Below are 20,906 nucleotides of genomic sequence, written 5' to 3'. Positions count from 1 at the left end.
ACATCTTGCCAACATTTGATATGGTTAGTCATTCTGCCAGGTTTACAGTGGTATCTCATTGTGGTTTTCATTTGCATTTCCCTAATGACTAATACTTCTGAGCGTCTTTTCATGTGCTTATTTGCCTCATATTAATACATACTTTTTATGTACTGACTGTGAAGTGGAGTCCAAGTCTGAGAACTTGTTGGTATAATTTTAACAATTTATCAGACCACAGCACAAAGCACAAAGATGTTATGGGATATTGCTAGGTAAAACTGTCCAACACATCATGATAAATAAAGGTAACAAGATAAAAGATGGATAATCAAGTTGAGAATCCTTCCTGCTTTAAAGACATCTCAGAAGAACACAGATCTCTAAACAAGAAAAAGACAACTATTTCAATCAAGAAAAAAAACTGAACTCTCAAGAAAATTTTTATTTGGCTTCTCCCAAACTAATTTCTACTGTAAGATAATACTATAACATACAAAAACATTCTGCTTGCCAAAAGTGGTCAGTTTTAAGAGTAACTTCACCCCTCTACTACACAGCCATAAAGCTCAGGGTAGCAGAAACAGCTGTCGAAAGGCCAAGCTGCAATTTTCTTGGTTGAGCAGTGTCAACATTCCCTTCTATCCAAAACTCCTCATACTTACTCAACATCTTGTGTGAAATCAAGTATACTGAGTCAATGAGCTTAGCTGCTGGTTTCCCCTTGCTAACTTTCGGGTCTTTTTTCAGTGACAACCAGAACACCAAAGAGCGTGAGGTAAGGATACAAGACCAGAAGGACACAGTCAATTTAGTCATGCTGTTAATGACAGATAATGACAGGGGGAGATTTAGGAGCAAGCTGGAAGAAAAGAAGCTTCTCAGGGTCTCCTATTCAGATATAATTTTAAACACAAATTCAAGATTTTGAAAGATGAACAAAAGGCCAGGATCCAGCCTCTGACCATCAAGCTTTCTGCTGCTCCTGCCTCAGAACAGACTTGGCCTGTTATCTCTTCCTCAGAGTCTGGACATCCCAGACACCCTTTCAAGGAGATAATAACAAAATCCCGGACCATCAAATCCTGACAAGCCTAAGGTAACTTCCTCACAGGAGGCTGTTTTCCAGTCCACCACAGGTAGCTGCTGTCACCGATCCTCACCCCACCTTCCTTGCGCCTTTTCACCACCAAGCTGCTGTCCTGTCCACACTCCCCCTGCTCCCCTTCATCATAATCATGTTCAGTGTGCCCCCAATACTCTGGAACAAACAAACCACTTTACATTCTCACTCTTTCCCCTTTCCTTACATCCTCAAACCCTTCGTGGCTCTCCCTTCCAGACAGTGGTTGACCTTATATTCTGCTGACCGGAAGGTGCTCAGAGTTAGGAAGTGGAAGCTGTGTTCTCCTCACCCCACAATCTCTCTTCCAGACCATTAGTCCTCAACTCTCATGCAAAAATCCCTGTGGGCTGAGGCCAGCGTATATGCTTACACCATCTGCCACCCTGACGTGCACCCTTACTTACATTTCCTAGCATATGTTATGTGACTATAGACTTCTCTATCCTAAATTTTGCCATCATCTAGGGATAATTCCACAAATACACAAAATACAATTAACACTATAGTTCTACGTATTCCTCTCGTTATCTCCAGGAACTTTACCTCCATTTTTACTCCACTCTAATGAAAACATTTTTCAAAATGGAAATTTCTTGTTTTAAAGCAGAGGACTCACTCTATATAGTAATTTCAACCAATACAGAAAATGTAAGAAGTCCTCCATAATTCCTCTTTCAGTAGTACAATCACTATTCAGCTTAATTTATCAATAAAAACATTGAATCCTTGAATAAATATTTGTGTGTTTACATATTACACAGACTGTTTTATAAATACTTTTTATTTTTTATTTATTTATTTTTTAAAGATTTATTTGACAGAGAGAGACACAGCTAGAGAGGGAACACAAGCAGTGGGAGTGGGAGAGGGAGAAGCAGGCTTCCCACTGAGCAGGGAGCCCGATGCCAGGCTCGATCCCAGGACTCTGAGATCATGACCTGAGCCGAAGGCAGATGCTTAAAAACTGAGCCACCCAGGCGCCCCTATAAATACTTTTTAAAAGTTAAAAGCATGTTATACAGTTTTCCATGTTATACATTTCCATTCCATGGGCACCACAGTAACCCACTCTATGAATAAATCAAATATATTAATTCCAAATAGAAAACATAAGGTTTCAATTTTTTTACACTTATACACAAAACAATGGTGAAGATTCTTATGTGTTCATCTCTGTCAAATATATCTTCATTCCTACAAATTCACAGCAATGTAATTACTGGATAAAAATGTACTCACTGTTTAACTGACTTCTCCATTACCTATACATCCAATCACTAAATCCTGTCAATTCTATCTTCTAGGTAACTTCTCAGACATTTCAAAACTGTTTCCTCTTCTCCATCTGCACAACCACTATTCAAGTTCCAGCCACCATCACCTCTCATCTACATAATTTCAACAGCCAACTGCCTCTTTACTCACTGCCCCGTTCTTCATAGCATTCCACTTTCCCTACTACAAAGATCATTCTAAAATAAAATGCAAATCTGCCCTAAAGTTATTCAGTGGCCCTCAGTGCTCATGGGATAAATTCCAAGCTTCTGAACATGGCTTGCATGGCCCTTGATAATCTATATCTTGTTTGTATCTACTGTTTTATCTCCTGCCACTTGCCTCCTTCTATGCTAAAGCCATAGGTAACAGTCTTCAGCTACCTTTACCACTTTGCTTGCTCTCACCTCCTGGGCTCTGCAATTTTCCTATCACTGCCTTCACCTAACACCTTTTACCCTTTAAATCTAGGATTATGATATCAGAAATCTTTTTTAATTCCTCAACTCTGAGTTAGGGTACTCAACTGTGCATTCCCATTTTCCTTTCACTCTTTTAACAAAATAAACTTAATACTTTTAACCAAAAGTTACATGCGCACCATCATACCATTTTTTAAAAAGTGAATTTCCATCAATACAGTCAGCTATCCTTCTAAATGACATATAAAAAGGAGACAAATCTGTAATAACGGTCACATAATGTTAATGGTATACCAATATCTCCTGCTTAATGTTAGTAATCAATTCCTGATAATCAGGTATATTATGTGAAATCGCTGAGAGCCTATTTCTGCCTAAATGCATCATATGTCAAATATAAACCCCCAACAACTTTCTTAAAATATAGTTACAGTAGAGTAGAACACCTGTAAGCAAATTATAAACTATCACATTTAGGACATAAAATACTTGTAACCCTCCTTCCAGATCACCAAGTATAGATCAAGTAGTCCTGGCAATTAAATAATTAATATCTTAGTCACCCTAAAATATCACATAAAGCATATGCAACACACACACACAAAAAATACTTAAGACAATAACAACTACATCACAAAAATAAAATGTTTTGGGTACAATGCAGTTGAATTCAGTGTGGTATGAACAGTTATAATTAGGACCTGCTATTTTGATCTACATTTGTGTTAAGCTATAGAGCCTGGAAAAAAAAAAAGCCGACGAAAAGATACAGACATCTGATCCATCAGCTCACAGAATAAACCTCTAGCAGCTAGATGTCCTACTTCTTTCCCTTGACTTCTCAATAGGCAGCCTCGAAATACAGGCTTCTCATCCCTTCACAATTCCCTTCAGCCACCTGCATGTTACATAAATGACATCTATCTTCATTGCTCACTTTAGTGCAGGTATATTTTGATTTCTGACTGCTCTGCCCAAACAAAACTACCCATTTCATTTGATGATGCCAGGAATTTACAGACGCACCATATTTTTCTCCCATAGACAGCATTAGTTATAATAGTTATAAATCACTTTTCATGTACATTATCCTCATACAACCTAGTATGACAAGTAGTATTCATTCTTTGTGTGCACATGTGTGCACAGGGGTGTGTGTGTGTGTGTTCACACACTATCTTTTGCAATTTCAAAAGCTAATTGGCTTACAGAAAGCCATAGAACTGGCTTAAAATACAAATAATAACAAAGATAAGCTGGGTTGTATATATACCTGATTAATCAATCAACAAAATAGATAAGATCAGAATCCTTTTGGGGATAAGGAGAGGAGACTGAAAATAGGCAAATTTTGGCTCCCTGAAGAGGAAGAAAGGACACTCAGGGGGGAAACTAACAATACTAAATAAACTAACAATACTGAATACTGAGTTCAAATTTAAGGACTGGACACTATTCTCTAGGCTCAATTTGGATCATCTTAAACTGAGCAAACAGAAGAACAGAAAATATTTAGTTCTAGTCCAAGAATGATAAATTTTTAAAAACACTATAGATTTCATTAGAAAGATAATTTATGCACAAGGAATTTGTTCATTAAAATATGATTGCAAAAAAAATCAAGGCTATTTATACATATCTTGCTTGAGTTACACAGAACCTATTTTGGTTTCAGTGCCAACAAATTTAAGGGTGCCAAAATTCATTTAAACATAAATAGAAGGTGATAGTTTGCCCTGAAAGAGATTTGCATGACTATTTTTCAAAAGGATGACTTTACCTCCTATTTTAAAAAAATCTCCAATAAAATTCAACTTGAAATAAGATTTGTACAAAACATGAGGCACATATTACAAAAAGTACCAATTGTTCTTACTCAGAAATGAGAACTTGAAAATATATACTCCTTTCCCTTTACAAATTAATTTTCTCTATGGTTTTGTTCTCTGTGATTAATCTAACAAGAGCAACTAGCTTTTTAAAATTTATTTTTTTAATTTAAATTAATTAACATATAGTGTATTATGAGTTTCAGAGATAGAGGTCAGTGATCATCAGTCTTCTATAATACCCAATGCTCATTAACATCACGTGCCCTCCTTCATGCCCATTACCCTGTTACCCCATCCCGCCATCCACCACCCTCCCTCCAGCAACCCTCAGTTTGTTTCCTATGATTAAGAGTCTCTTATGGTTTGTCTCCCTCCCTGATTTCGTCTTTATTTTTCCCTCCCTTCCCCCATAAGAGCAACCAGTTTTGATAGACTGATCTTTATCTAAAACACAACTTGATGAAACTTTTGCCTAAATGACTTGACAGAAATCAAAATTATATACAAGGTAAAGAAAGCCTAAGACAAATTAAGATTTAAAAAGACCATGGAGAAAGCAATTTTTCAGAATATCTCTTCTGAAAGATATTAAATACATAATTTATTGTACTTAAATACTTAATTAGACTACAATACTGGTTAGATTTTGCAAAAAGAAATACTTTTATGCTATTGCCTATTTACTGTTTTGGGGGATGAGCCAAGGCTACAATAAATCACGGCTTTATCAATCTAAATTTTAGTATCTCATTATAATCCATATAGTAAAATCTTTGAGAAAAGGTCAAATACTCACCAATGTTTTGGTGTAACCTGGCTCAGACTGATAACTTCATCGAGGATTTCATTTTTAGCTTTTTCAAATAGTTCGTTCTAGGTAATATAGATACAAGTAAGATTTTCATAACATCAATCTGCCCTGCCATGAGTTTTAGATATCACTAAAAAGAAGGCCTCTGACATGCTAGTAGGTTGAACTTATGTCTGAAGCATGCATAAACCAGCAAATAACGTTCTTCTCTTCTACCCTCTTTTTTAGGAATACCAGTAGCCAGATAAGGACAAAGACACTGACACAGATGTCTACCTTATTCACTCAATTCTGAGTGTAGTTTTTCATGTAACAAATGTTACATGAAAATATTAATACATATTAATTTAGTCTATTAGCATTAATAAACCGATGCTGTGTTTTACAACAGATGGCATTTTAAAAATCAAAGAAAACCAATATTTAAGTCCCACTAAATTAGAGTATATTTCTCCACAGTAAATGTTGAAAAGGTAAAAAAGTTGATGTATAATTTTAAAAAAGTTTACATTACATAAATATATTAATTCTATTAAATGTTTCTCACTTTTTCAGAAAACATTTTTAAACAATTCCTTTAGCATCTTATGATCTATAATTATTTTTTAATATTATGTCCCAAATAATTTAAATTATTGTAGAAGAGATAACTGCACTCTTGCAGTTATACAGAGAACTATATTCTTGCAGCTCTAAATTAGTAATCCTATGGTCAAAATCAAAGCAGTTTGGCTTACCAGATTTTGCTCGTCAACATAAATTCTGTTAGAGCACCATATTAAACAAGACATATGCGAAACACATGAGGCACACAAACATTACCCGGTCAAGTTCTCGCAGGCGAGGATAGTTATTCTTCCACTCAGTTTCAAGGTTAAAACGTGTTGCTGAGGAAGAAGGACAGATGTTCCAGTTTCAGGATTCTCTTTCTACCCAGCTGTGGTGGTTACAGGTGATCACACATCTCTCTGTACTAACTGAATTTCTGAGTGTGCATCGATGGCTCCTGAGTATCCTGGCTCTCAACATCTCAGAATCTCACTATTGCAACAGCTTTCCAAACCAATCTTCTTGACTTGTTTCTCCATCTTCAATCCACATAACACAGAGCTGAAATAGCTTAGTACAGCTGCTAAAGGCATGGACTTTGGAATCACATCACCAGGATTCAAATCCTGGGTCTATTATCTATTGTGTGTGATGCTGGGTGCATCACTTAGGTGAGTTAACTCTGGTGCCCCACTTTCCCCTTCTGTAGAATGGGAACAATAACAATACTCACAGGGTTGCTGAGGGACTAAGCACGTAGAATTCCCAAGTGGGAAAAGGGAAGGAAAGTATACTCTCAGTCAAATGCAACTATGGAAGCAAAGCCACAGAGCAGGAAAGTGTGGGATTCAGGAACTAGGACAAAATAGCTGAAGCCCAGGCTGCTCTGCCTTCCAACACCACTCCTCTCTTCCCCCTGAAATGGGGGAATCTGAGTCCCGTCTAGTTTACTAAGTTTTCTCCCAAACACTACTGCAAACTTGCTACTCTGTTTAATCTGCAAAGTGCTCCTTGCGATGTTTCCTCTGAAGGAGAAAGTGTTCTTGAACAACAACTGGAAATTTGTATTTTTTCCGTTTTCCACATACTAATAGAAAATGAACTAAAAAGCAACTGTTCAGGGAATAAAGAATCTGCTGGATACCTAAGACTGCCAACTAATAAAATGTCTGAAGTTGTTAGCTTATTTTATTTTTTTAAGATTTTATTTATTTAAGAGAGAGAGAGCATGAGAAGGGGGAGGGTCAGAGGGAGAAGCAGACTCCCTGCCGAGCAGGGAGCCTGATGCGGGACTCGATCCCGGGTCTCCAGGATCATGACCTGAGCCGAAGGCAGTCGCTTAACCAACTGAGCCATCCAGGCGCCCTGAAGTTGTTAGCTTATTTTAAAAAGACAACTTACCTTTGAAACTATCAGCCTGTTGCTCAACTGACTCTCGTACCATTTTCCAAAAGCAGTCTGAAACAGCAAGGCTTAAATTTCTTGTAGTCACCTGGTGTGCCTTTAGCATGCTTGTCCTATTAAAAAATAACAAGAGCTACGGTACATAAAAATGGCAAAAAGGACAACACTCTCACCACGTTTGAAAATGTGCTTGTTATAAGAGAAGAGTCACTCATATTTTGTACCAGCGCTGTTCAATAAAACCTGTGATGCGGAAAACGACCTCTATCTGAGCTATCCAACATGGTAGCTACTAGCCCCTTGAGGTATTTGAGCCCTTGGAATGTATGGCTGGTGTGACTGAGGAACAGAAGTTTAAATTTCTTTCAAGTTAACTAATTCAAATTCAAGTAACCACCGGAGGCTAGTGCCTATCATGTTGGACAGGTAAGTTCCATATGACTGTCAGCTCCTCCCCACAGAATATACTCAAGACCATGTTTGCACGAGCTATCTTGATTTACTATACTAATACAGATGCAAACATACCTTGCCATTTTAAGAGCTTCTATATATAAGGTTTTAATATAATTCAGTTGTCCTTTAGCTCTTCCTTTTTGCTTTTCTGTCAGGATCTTATTTTCTGTTAATTTCTGTCAATATCTATTTAGGGATACCCCTTTGACAACCCCACCCTCCACTCCAACTTTCCCCAATACTGAAGAGAACCAAATACAGGTATTCACAACATAACTGTTGAGGGAAATTGGCTGGCTCAGTTGGTAGAGCATGCAACTTTTTTCTTTTTTTAAGATTTTATTTATTTAGGAGTGCTTGGGTGGCTCAGTTGTTTAACCATCTGACTCTTGGTTTCAGCTCAGGTCATGATCTTGGGGTCATGAGATCAAGCCCCACGTTGGGCTCCGCGCATAGCACAGAGTCTGCTTGTCCCTTTCCCTTTGCTCCTCCCCCCGCCTGCCCACTTTTCTCAATTAAGTAAATAAATAAAATCTTAAAACAATAAAAAAAGATTTTATTTATTTATTTATTTGAGAGAGAGAGCTCATGGGAGCAAGCTGGGGGGATAGGCAGAGGGAGAGACAGAGAGAATCTCAAGCAGATTCCCCACTAAGTGCAGAGCCCAATGTAGGGCTCAATCCCACAACCCTGAGATCATGACCTGAGCCAAAATCTAGAGGTGGATGCTGTACTGACTGAACCACCCAGGCGCTCTGGTAGAGCGCGAATCTTGTTGTGAGTTTGATACCCACGTCAGGGGTAGAGTTTACTTAAAATATAAATAAATAAATAAAGTAAAATACCAGAAGGATGGGTTTCTTTAAAAGATAAACAAATAAAAATGTAAGCGTTGATTTTTAAATATTATTTCATAAGTAAAACAACAAAGGAGGTGTCCGTGTTGTCTTTCAGTGCCCACAGCCCGAGGGGCAGTTTTTTACACCAGCATGTATTATACCAGTGATAAGATGCTCCTAATTCTGAGTAGCTTGAGGACTTGCCTATTAGATACAGATCACTATTTCGGAAAAATGCTGGAAATTCAATGTTAAACTAGCAGCTATAAAACAAACTTTTAAGTGAAAACAGTTTAAGCTACTCCCTCACTACAAAAATCTTCAAATAGTTAAACCATATACCTACTTCAGGAGTTTTGAATTTTCAAAAAATTCTTCTTCATATTCTCTTATAGCTTCAATGCTTTCAGAGCTGTTTCCTAGGGAAAGATGTTGGAGGTCTAAGAAAATTAATCTTATTTGAAAACAACAAAAACTTAAATTATGATAATCCATCTTTGCATACCTTTTCCTGTTACAACAGCAAAATAACCCAGAGCTTTCATTGGGAAGAGTTTTCCTTCAATAATCTGCTGAATCTATTTTTAAAAGTGGGAAATAAATGTGAGATGTAGGTTTATATAATTTTTTTAAAGCACAACATACTATGCAGAAAGAAAATTTAATAATGCTGCATATATATATTCAGTCAAATATATAAATCTGTACAAAAGTATTAAAATGTTTTTTAATCACTACTTGAGGGGAAAAATGATTATATTTAATTTTACTACACTAAAAGATGCATTATTAAGACCTAAGATGCATTATTAAAACTTGGAATGATGTGCAGTGCTTTGGGGTCAGGCCTCAGTTTAATTTCAGCTCCACCACTTACTAGCTATAAGGCCTTAAGAAGCTACTTACTTTTTTTCAAAATGACTGTTGAGAAGATTCTCTGAGGCACTACGATACGAACCACAGTGCCAGGCACACAGAGGCACTCGGTAATGGCAGCTGTGATGATTATTTCCCCATACTCTTCTTCAAATAGATAAATTCTAACCAAGTTGGACTGTCTTATCTTACTCTACTTTTAAAAATATTGGGATCCACTGGCTCTCATCTCTTTTAGGGTCAAAAACCCTTTTCTAAATGGAATAAAAACCAGAGACTCGTCCCCAGAAAAATGCATATTTGCATAGAGATCTATCATTCACAGTTTAAGAGTTCCTGCTCCCAGAAGCCCGTTCACATTAATACTGCAGTAAAAATCCCTTCTCTAAGACAAGTTACACCCCTGAGCTAATGCTGACTCTTTGGTATAAAAAAGGATTGATACAAATTTCAATTGCATTTCAGAAGAAATATAAACTCACTATCCTAGAGAAGAGGGGAAAGGAATGAGAGAAATGAAGGGATGTGGGAAGGAGGTACAGAATTCCCTTCGACCTTGTTTCTCCCTGTCTCCAAACCAGGTCCAATACCACCATAGCAGGCACACACCCCCCTACCCCGCCCCCCAGTACAGCAAAGTAAAGGTCAGGGAGGCTGTGCAGAGAAGAGTTAACATAGCAGCCTGAGACTGCTGTCCTTAGAAAGGCCTGCTCGCCTTTCACTGGCATCTGAGGACCTCATTGGTAAACAATCCCCACATTGATACAAAACTTTCCCCGCATAACAGTGGCTCATTGTGTGAGTAATGTGGTTTCTGCTGAACATCTGCTTTCCTTTGGGTGTCTGGAATTTTGGTACTTGAGGGTGCCTACATGAACAGCCCCCAGTAAAAACCTTAGGTGTTGAGTCTCTCATGAGAAACTTGTTGCTGGAGGGATTAAGTGCTTCCTGCAGGACTCTACTGGGAGAGGGCTCTGGGAAACCTGAGCCTGGTTTCCTCCAGATATCATCTCTTGTACTTTTGCCTTTTGTGATTCTGCTTTGTATCCAATCACTGTTAACAGATGTTAGGTGTAAGGATGACTATGTGCTGAGTCCTGTGAGTCCCTCTACGGAATCGGTGAACTTTGGGGTGGTCTATCTTGGGAACCCAGCACAATAGGCACACTTGCAGCAAGTTTCAGGTGGGAAGGAGAGAAATTCTAAGCAGTAGCACAAGGGATGGGTACTTATACCTGAAGTTGTGCTATGGGGGATCAAGATAAAATAATAACAGAGGAGAGCCACCATGTATTGTAAGACAGTGCCAAGCACTATTTTAACCACTTCACAACAAATATTTAACTCATTAAATCTTTGCAACCTATGAGATAGTACCCATTATCTTCATTCCCAACAGATGAGGAAGCCGAAAGCATTAAAAAAGTTTAAAAATTTACCCAACATTATACAGCTAGCAAAGAGCAGAGCCAGCATTTGAAAGCAAGCAATCTGGCTACAGATTCTGTACTCTCAACCACTACCTTCTGCCTTTACAACTAAGTAAAGAGCATGCCCTAAGTCACAACTTGCACCCTAATAATATTTACAAGGTCATCCTGAAATAAAACTCTTTCATTGTTATAGGAGAGGGACAGGAGGGACATGTATGAAGTTGCAGAATTTCAGAAATGAAAATGACCCTAAAGATCAACTAGATTAATAGGATGGATTATGCACTAACTAGATGCAGAGAATTAACAAGATTTGCCCAAGGACACATAGCCAGTTGGTGGTGGAGCATGGATAAGAATGCTGAGCCCTGACACCAACCCAGTGCCTTCCCTATTAATCTGCTTCTTAGTCTTTGATCAGTTAGGAAAGGTAATGTTTGTTTAAAAAAAAAAAAAGTATACACAATGTAGCGTCACCAGGCCTACACTAATTTATGAACATTAACTAAAAAGAAAAAAAAATTTAGAAAAGAAACCCCACAATCATTATTAATTTGTGGTTAATTAATAAGTGGTTAATGACTGTCAGCATACAAGATTATTTAAATTAGAGTAAGCAATATTAACAGTTTTCTAAGGATTTCTCAAGTAAACAAACTGAAAATTATGGAATTTTATTTATACTTCAAAATTGCACTTAAATAATTTATTATAACTTTCTAATACTTTGTTTTTAATGAGAAGAAAAATCCCACTAAAGTATTCCACAAGGAGTTTTTGTTTGCTTGTTTGTTTTTGTTTTTATCACCAGTCCCTATCATGGCTGAAGCTTGTACGAAGAATCTGTTTTCTCATAATGAAGAACTTGCCCTTACCCTGCTTGGGCTAGCCACATTTTTTTCTGCCAGGTCTACTTTGGTCAAAACAAATATTGTCCTCCTTCCATGAGGATCCATTTGACTGACCAAGTCTGTAACAATGCTGCGTTCAGCATCCACAGATCCATCTGAAAAAAATTTGAAAAATGATACTTAACAACTGCAAAGTAGATTTTAAAACTTCTATACGCTACACCCTTATATCTAGATTATAGTAAGAAAAATTTTCTTAATACATTTATCTTAGTTATGAAAAGAAATTCTAGTCAATAAAAATCTGTGATGCCTACAATGAAATTTTTCAAAATATTCCCAATTTCAATTCCATTTACTAATGAAATGCAAGACATTTATCTTGTATTTTTATGTAACATGCATATTTAGAGCAAAGCTTAGATTGCTAAAGAAGGAAGCATATCAGTGCAATTAAAACCTTTTGATAAGATTTACCTTGAATACATAGTATGATGGCATTAGGATTTTGCATATAAGCTTTGCTGATACTGAAAATAGTTTCCTTCGTGTCAGGAGCCATGCCTGATGTCACAGTCTTGAAGAAAAAGGTTTTAAATGTCATTATACATATTTTCCACAATAGGAACAAGACAAAATACACATTTTGTATATACTTACACTAATCACACCTGGCAAGTCAACAAGCACCATCCTCTGCAGTCCAGGGCCTTTTACATTTAAAGATATGGTCTACTCAGGGAAAAAACAAAACAAAACTCATTGTGGGGGGGTTGGTTTGTTAGGAATTTATTAGTGATATATATTCTGAAAATTCTGCATCTCATCCATTCAGAAAGAAGTTACTCTTTTTCTAATCCTTTTAGTTAATTATTCTAGAACATCACCCACAAAATGATACATTATTTGGAATATTAAAAAAAAAATCTATGTATCTTAGAATAGCTGCAATCTAAACACAAATACCAATATCATGATTTATCTGAAATCATTAACTTTGAATTTCCATAGAACATTGTTAAAATGAATTACAACACTTACCTCAGGACTAACAGTACAGCCTTCTTTCACATTTTTCCTCATTCGGAGTTCTATTTCATGTCTTAATGCTGCAAGCTATTAATGGAAAACAACAAAATCCTATGAAAATCTTCAGCTAACAAGTATTCCAGTTAGTTGTCTTTCATAAGCTTATAGGAGTTATAAAGTTACACACATGAACCTCCATGTAAATTCTACTTACATCCTCCTCTTTGGTAAGATCGAACTCCCGAGAACTATCTTTAAACAAGGCCACGTGGTGAGGACCTTCACTAAGAGTAACCTGAAATTAATGGAAAATCGAGAGGTAGTAATGCATTTACAATTCATACTGATCCCATAGGACTTACATGGTCTAGAGGCGCCCACTGCACTGCATAAATCTGGGCATGCCCTCATAGTACACATCAGGAACACCCCTGGGGGCTGTCAACATGGCAATACAGAGACTATAGAATTTTTTATCTGTATTGTCCATACATCTCTTGCATGTGCTGTAATTTCCCAACAAGACTGATGGCTACTCTTTATCTTTCATGACCTAAAATTAAATGCTGCTGCCCGTCTCCTTTCCCAGTCAAGGCTGTAAGGCTACTGAGCACAAAACCATCAACCTAAAACTTGAAAAACAAAAAGAAATCTTGGATTTAACTTCACAGGTCAATTTAGGTAAAGGACAATTCATTTATTCAATTTCTATCTATTGAGGGCTAACTGTGTCAAGTGTTCCGGGGGGGGGGGGGGGGGGGGGGGAGGAGAAACAAAGAACAGACTGTCCCTGGTTTAGATCTCACTGAGATCTCCTGGGAAGAATATACACAAAGCTAACAGGACAGTGTAGCAAAACCTAGGTGCACACAAGACTGACCACAGGGGAGCTAAGGCAGCCTTCACCCAAGGAGTGAGTGACATCTGCATAAGGAATTTTCTAACAGCTTATATATCAACAGTCAGGGCTTTCATGAGAACTTTTAAGTTCACATTCCTTTACTTTTCAGTTGTAACTTTTCAAGTTTCTTTATAATGATCCGATTTCACTTTTTAAAATACAATTCCTTCTACTGAGACAAGCTAAGCAGGCTAGATAACCAATAAAACTCAGCTGTTTGAAGGCACTGGAGAGCAACCATGGCAGCCTGGACTTGGTCCAAGACCCCAGAGGATTTTAGGGCACACTCCTACGGCTGTTTTCCTTCAGGGTGCTTGCTGATTTATGGCACAGGGTAGCATAAGAGAAAAGGTTAAAACTTGAAGCAGTCTTACTGGGTTGAGGAGACAAGATAAGAGATCAGGGTATCAAGCATCCCTGGGTTAAGGTGGTAAAGCCCCAGAAAAAAAGACAGCAGAAATGAAATCTCCAAAGACCAAGCCCTACCTTTTGTGCACAATTTCCCCATAAGGTGTTTGCACATGAGTTAACAAAGCAGAAAGAATCTGCTAAAAAGGCTAAAATGCTAAGTCAAGATTCTGGCAATCTGTTTAGGAGAGACAAAAATCTGGAGTTCAGAGTCCATCAGGGAGGAGAAGTCCTGGTAAATTCTAGAGGTGTAATGGTGAACTGGAGAGAAGGAAATCTGTCCATGATTTACTTGTCTGCTAGAAGAAAATTAATTCCTTCCTAAAATATAACATCATTCATAATGTTATTTTACCAAAACATCATTCATCATGTTATTCATATAACAGCCGCTACAATTAGAATGCTAGTGGCAATGTAGAAGGTAGGTTTTTACAATGTTTTTAGAGATGATTATAGAGCAAGATATGAGGTGCAGTCAGATTTCCCCCCACTGGAAATATCCCAAGTGCCCATCAATAGTAAAATGGATCTATAAATTTTGGTGTGTTCACACAAAACTACAGAACAATGGAAAAGAAACTAGTTTTACACAACATAGTTGAATTGACACCCAGACCCAAAACAGTGCATTCCGTATAAATCACACTAGACTGCCTATTGCAGTTATGAACAGACTTCATTTCTGGAAGATTTTAGCATCAGCCTTATTGTCTATTCTGGCCTTCGTTCTTGGTGATGTCAATTTTCTAATTCTCCAATTACTCTACAACCACCAGCTAAAGTAAAAGAAAACACACACCCACACACACCCACACCCATACAGCTTTCCCTCAAATTTATGTCCACAGATCTTTTTTTTTTTTTGGAGAGAAAGTGCCCATGTTGGGGGTGGTGCGCAGAAGGATGGACAGAGGGAGAGAGAGACTCTTAAGTAGGCCCCACACCCAGCACAGAGCCCAAAGTGGGTCTCATTCTCATGACCCTGAGATTATGACCTGAGCCAAAACTAAGAGTCAGATACTCAACCGACTGAGCCACCCAGGCACCCCTGTATCCACAGATCTTAATGGAGCCCTTAGTATGGCTCAGGAATCCTATTATCTTGCCTTCTGTCATCAACTCACTTCTGGAGTCACACTCGCCAAGAAAGACTTCTTAGCTCAATTTTTAATACCTTCCCCCCTCTTTACTTCACAGCTGATAATCTAGCCTCTCGTTTCATTGCCTGCTTCCCCTACTAGAATGTATTCTCCATTATGGCAAGGATCTTTGTTTTGTTTAACCAACACACTGCTTAGAACAGTGCTGAATGTATTAAGCACTCCATAACTATTTGTTGAACGAAAGACTGTAGCCATAGACTTTTTTCCTGTGACTGCAGATGAACTGTTAGAACGTCTATATATTGCATGCTGAGTCCCAGCCTTCTACCTCAAAGACCCTACTACTGCAATCAATTGTTCCCTGTCTCTTACATCATCATTTTTATCTCTCAAAGTAGATCATTATAATCAGTATGTAAATATCTTTCCCTTGACGCAATACATTTCAACTGCTACTGCCCCATTGCTCTATCTTCTTACAGTAAACCAGGAAAATTATCTACATTTATTGACTCCACTTCCAATATTCTTATCTTCTAACTCAGCCTCTCAGTGACCTCACTCTGAATAAAATCCAGGATCCTAACAACAGCTCAGGGCAGCCCGGCCCTACCACGCCTCTGCCCTCCTCTCTCTCTTCCATCACCCGCTCCGCTCCTGTCACACTCGTCTCCAGGCTGTGCCTCCACCAATTTCCACAATAGGACTAATTCCCAGTGCTATGTATCAATTCCTTTTAGTTACAATTCTTCACTTCAACATAATGAACAAACTTCAATGAAGCAGCTACCTTCCTGAGGAGCTCCCTCCAGATGGCCTACTGTCCTACCTTAACCGGAGAGCGTGTCATCATTTCCCCAGATCCTCGAGGGAATATCCGTGCTTGGGCAATCATTTCCAACACACTAGTTTTTCCAGCACTCTGGTCTCCAACCACAACCACCTTACCATAGAACACATAACATTAATTCAGATTTTTAAATACAGGCTTATATTTAAATAGGAAATACCGCTGAGATTTTTCAGTCTTTTAAAATACCTACAGTTAAATGATTTTAAAAATCCCATCCATAAAAACAAAGACGGTTTACCTCTATGCATACTGAAAATACAAACAGCAAAATCTTAATTGGATCCATTATTTATAACCAAATTTTTAATAAAAAGTTGTGCTAATTAAGCCACCACTTCTAAAACCAGATCATTCATGTTCTACAAATCTTTTCCACAGCCAGTTTACTCTTCATAAAAACATTTTCAACTTTATGATGTTAAATTTCACTCACTGACTAATTTCATCCACTGTTCCGGAATTTTAGTTTCATGGATGTTACAAATGTATAATGCCAAGTACCTGATAACCTTACTTCATTACACATAAATATAAGTAAGCCAATGGACCAAAATAGTCAAACAACATTCAATGCTTAAGACATCATCTAGAGCACATAAATAACATTATATAGGTAAAAAATATATGTCTCTATTTATGTCTGTGTGGTGTGTCCATATGTATATGGCTATACTGTGTGTCTGAGTGTGTATATATATATACATATATATACACATATATAGACAAACATAACTTTTTTAAACCCTAAAGTGTTCTTTTGCTAAAGAGTAAGTTCACTATGTATTAATTTTTCACTTACCCTTGGCAGATGATCTTGTGTATTGTAACTGGCATCATAATCAGATAGAACATCAAGAACTTCAGAATACATGTCAATCAAAGATTTCTATAAAATTTTAAAAATTAGTATTAAACAATGAACAAATTAAAGAAAATCAGATGTGTCAAGAGAAAAAAAGCTGATAAATCCAAAATGTTCTTCCATAATGATTGTATTGTTTTTTTCTAATTACATAAATAACACTTTCATAGTAAAATGGTACAGAATAAAATTCCATTTTTTCATATTCAATTTATTTAGAGATATGTTGATTTAATATAGTACCTTAACTGAGGATTTCCTAACCTTCCAATTAAATGTTAAAAGAGGGAAGTTACTGTTTAATATTGAAGAGCTAATATTAAATGCCCAACAATTAAAGGCCAAAAGAGCATCAAGGGCAGGCATCCTGCATTGTTTCTCTCTCTAGGACCCGGACAGAACATGGTACCTGGCAAATAATAAGCTTCAAGAGAGTATCTGAAGAACAAATGAATAAATAAATAAACAAGTGAGGAAAAAAAGGACTACTATGCCAAGCATTTAATAATTAAAGACAAGTTTCAATGCAAGGTAGGAAGAAAACGAGGGCCTACATTTCCTTTCATCTTCCTAACACCAAGAAGTAATTAAATGGAAAGCAACTGCTATCCCTTCCACCTAAAAATAAACAAAAAACTTGAAATTTTCATTACTATTTCATTTTATGAGAGAAAATACCGTTTTTGAGGTGAACTCTCAAAATATATTAACACTGGACATGACTTTTCTCAATTGCCATGTATAACTTGTGAATAAAGCCATGCTATTTATCTGTTTTATGCAGACATAATTTAGAGTCAGAACTACTAATACATGTTGATTAAACTAGAACTACTTATCTTTGGACCTTGGCCTCAGAATACATGTGCCATGATTTATTGTAGGTTTGCTACACACAAAATCTGTTTACTTATATGAGATATAAGTTAAAAATATTACTTCAGATTAATTCAGCAAATACAGCTTGGTTTAGTGGGCAATAATGAGATTTAACTTACTGATAATGGTGATTACCAACGTGCTGATAAAAATACTAGCATATGCTTTTTACAAAAATGCTTTAAAATGCCTAAGAAACCTTCCAGAAGAAAATGTAAAATTCTTATAAAACTGAAGAAAGTAGACTAATCATTCCCTGGAAATACAAGTAAGTTATGATGCTAAGTCATACCTACATGTCCCTCAACTCACAATTCTGACTTATAACTACAGAAATTAAATAAGCCTAAAGACAAATGGGGTATTTTAGAAAACTAAATTGATTCACAAGAAATGACTGTCAAAAGAATGAAAATTGTATGGGCCTCATATGAAACAAATGTCTGGTGACTATAATTTATGAGGTGTCTTAATATAGGAAAAGACTTCCCTATCTCCCAAGGATATAAGGTTAGAAAGAAAAGGATAGAACACATTACAGCTTTAAAAACTGGTATTGATGAACGCACAATGTGAAGTAGCAAAGTTCTGGAACTAGCAAAATTAAGGTAAGCTGAAAATACCTTAAGTTTTCTGTGATGGATGCCTTTGTCATCTTTCTGCAATACTAATTTTCTTAATTCTTTGTTCTCTTTTTCTAACCGTTCCAAGATCCTCTGGTACTTTAACTGTAACAAAATAACACCGTAACTATGTAAGAAAAAGATGAGTTAATAATTTAATTAAGTCTAAATTAAAATCTTCCAAAATCCTGAAGTCATATTTCCTGAATATTTAAAATGAATTATTTCATCTAAAAAGCTTCTTCAAAAATGTTGAGAGAACAAAATCAATTATGAAAATTATCTCAAACAGTGGAATTCATTTTTCTATTATAATCTGGCATTTTATTTGGAAAATTCTTTGCTATTTACAATGAAGAAACTGAATTATTTAAAAATACTAAAATGTAAGAATTTAAAGAAGCAAGTTCTTAAGTACACTCAATTTTTTTTTTTTTAAAGATTTTATTTATTTATTCATGAGAGACAGAGAGAGAGAAGCAGAGGGAGAAGCAGGCTCCCAAGGAGCAGAGAGCCCAATGCGGAACTCGATCCCAGGACCCTGGGATCATGACCTGAGCCGAAGGCAGACGCTTAACCATCTGAGCCACCCACGCGCCCAAGTACACTCTATTGAAACAGTATTTCCTATTACATCAAAAATTTACGTCTTTACTATAGGGATATTTGACAAAAATTCAAATTCTTCCCATTCCCCATATTATTTTATGTTATATATTAAAATGATATAAAATAACAACAGCTAATAGTACCTGAGCATATATTATGTGACAGGCCCAATACTGAGTGTTTTACAAGCATTAGCTTCCTTAAGTCTTTACATGAGGCAAAGGTAACCTAGATTAGGGACCTGAGGTTAGGGACCCTTGATAGCCTATCCAAGGTCACAGGGTTTTGAATATAGGCAGAGTCAAGAGCTCAAACTCCAAATTTTGGTTACCAAGGCCAGAGATTACACATTAATTTTTAAAATACTGATATAAAAACAGATTTAAATTAAGACTAATACATGTAGACAGCTTGTTTTGCCAAAGTAGATGCTTAGCTATACACTTTTCTTCTCAAATAAATGTGATCCTCTTCTACTTGGTCATTTCAGTTTGTATACCATCATTTCTTCTCTAAACATGAATAATGTTCAGACACTATTAAGAATTACTTGTTCCTACAACCAGCAGAACATTTATGTCCAACTTCTAATATCATGCCTTTCAAAATGGAAAATCATTCTTAGGAAAATTTTTAGGTTGTTGTAATCTTTCAAGAACAAAGTAAATTAACAGGAAATCAGGGGGTCTATCCTCAGAGAATGTCCAACTATAGTCAAATTTTAAAAAAGCATATTCTACAGAACTCTGTAATATGAGACAGGTAGAACTAGAAGCTAGATTCTACTATAAACATTTTTTAACAATCCTTGTTCATTTATACATTGTATATATAACATATACAACAAAATTCTGACATAAATAGATCTTTGCTGTGTAATATGGTAGCCACTAGGCACTGGAGCTGTTGAGCACTCTGAAATGTAGTTAGTCTGAACTGAGATGTACTGTTAAGTGTAAAATACATACCAGACTTTTTGATTCAGTAAATAAATGAATAAAATACCTCATTACTATTTTTATACTAATTACACATTTAAATGATACTAATTTGGAATTTACTGGGTTAAATAAAATATATTATTAAAATCAGTCCTACCTATTCCTTTTTACCTTTTTTGGAATGTAAAAATTTTAAATTACACATGTGGCTTGCATTATATTTCTCTTGCACATCACTGATATAGAGAACCTCAGGGCTTATTATAGTATTAGGAATTTTTCATACAGTGTTTGTGTCAATGCCCACTGGCTGACACTACAAATTGCACAAGTCAAAGAGTTGATATCAATGAATATGTAAGGATGGTAGAATTTCCACTGGCTCATTTCTTTGTAAATACGGAATCAATTATGGGGTCTACATTTTCTGGGGATCGAACATTTGGTATAGGTGCCAATCTTCAGCCATTCTGCAGAGATGTGTTACTGAGCTGTCCTCCAAAGATCTAGACTAATAGTTCTCAAACTTAAGGATGCATCAGAATAATTTGAGGGCTTTTAAAAAGAAAGATTGCTGGGTTTTACTTCTACAGTTTCTGATTCAAGAGGTTTTGGAAGGGGTCAATAATTTGCATTTCTAACAAGGTCCTAGAAAGATACTGATGCAACCGCTCCAGAGACCACACTTTGAGACCAATGATTCCTAACCTCTGGCTGAACTGAAGATTACAATTGCTTGGCTGGGAAGCCTTTAAAAATATATGTATGGAGATGGCCAGAGCACAAGTGATTCTATGGTATAGTCAGGCATGAGGATCAATGCATAGGTATCAACGAAATCA

General features: G+C 36.6%; 1 protein-coding gene across 4 annotated transcripts in view; it reads right to left on the bottom strand.

Moving 5' to 3' along the window:
• The window catches only part of OPA1 (OPA1 mitochondrial dynamin like GTPase), an 87,645-nt gene that overhangs the window by 41,190 nt on the left and 25,549 nt on the right, over positions 1 to 20,906 (bottom strand). For all 4 annotated transcript variants that reach the window (XM_034999839.1, XM_034999842.1, XM_034999840.1 and 1 more), the window contains 13 exons: positions 18,515 to 18,619; positions 16,950 to 17,036; positions 16,127 to 16,240; positions 13,097 to 13,177; positions 12,895 to 12,969; positions 12,514 to 12,585; positions 12,331 to 12,430; positions 11,878 to 12,008; positions 9,199 to 9,271; positions 9,040 to 9,112; positions 7,396 to 7,511; positions 6,268 to 6,332; positions 5,431 to 5,507 (listed from right to left, as the gene is read on the bottom strand). In XM_034999839.1, the coding sequence (XP_034855730.1) occupies positions 5,431 to 5,507; positions 6,268 to 6,332; positions 7,396 to 7,511; positions 9,040 to 9,112; positions 9,199 to 9,271; positions 11,878 to 12,008; positions 12,331 to 12,430; positions 12,514 to 12,585; positions 12,895 to 12,969; positions 13,097 to 13,177; positions 16,127 to 16,240; positions 16,950 to 17,036; positions 18,515 to 18,619 (1,169 nt within the window). The remainder of the gene's footprint in view (positions 1 to 5,430; positions 5,508 to 6,267; positions 6,333 to 7,395; positions 7,512 to 9,039; positions 9,113 to 9,198; positions 9,272 to 11,877; positions 12,009 to 12,330; positions 12,431 to 12,513; positions 12,586 to 12,894; positions 12,970 to 13,096; positions 13,178 to 16,126; positions 16,241 to 16,949; positions 17,037 to 18,514; positions 18,620 to 20,906) is intronic.

Source organism: Mirounga leonina, unplaced genomic scaffold, assembly GCF_011800145.1.
Source record: "Mirounga leonina isolate KUSES-001 unplaced genomic scaffold, KU_Mleo_1.0 Mir_115, whole genome shotgun sequence".
In the NCBI taxonomy this organism is placed as follows: Eukaryota; Metazoa; Chordata; class Mammalia; order Carnivora; family Phocidae; genus Mirounga; species Mirounga leonina.
The sequence above is the reverse complement of the archived record's forward strand: the minus strand, read 5'-3'. Positions and strand labels throughout refer to the sequence as shown.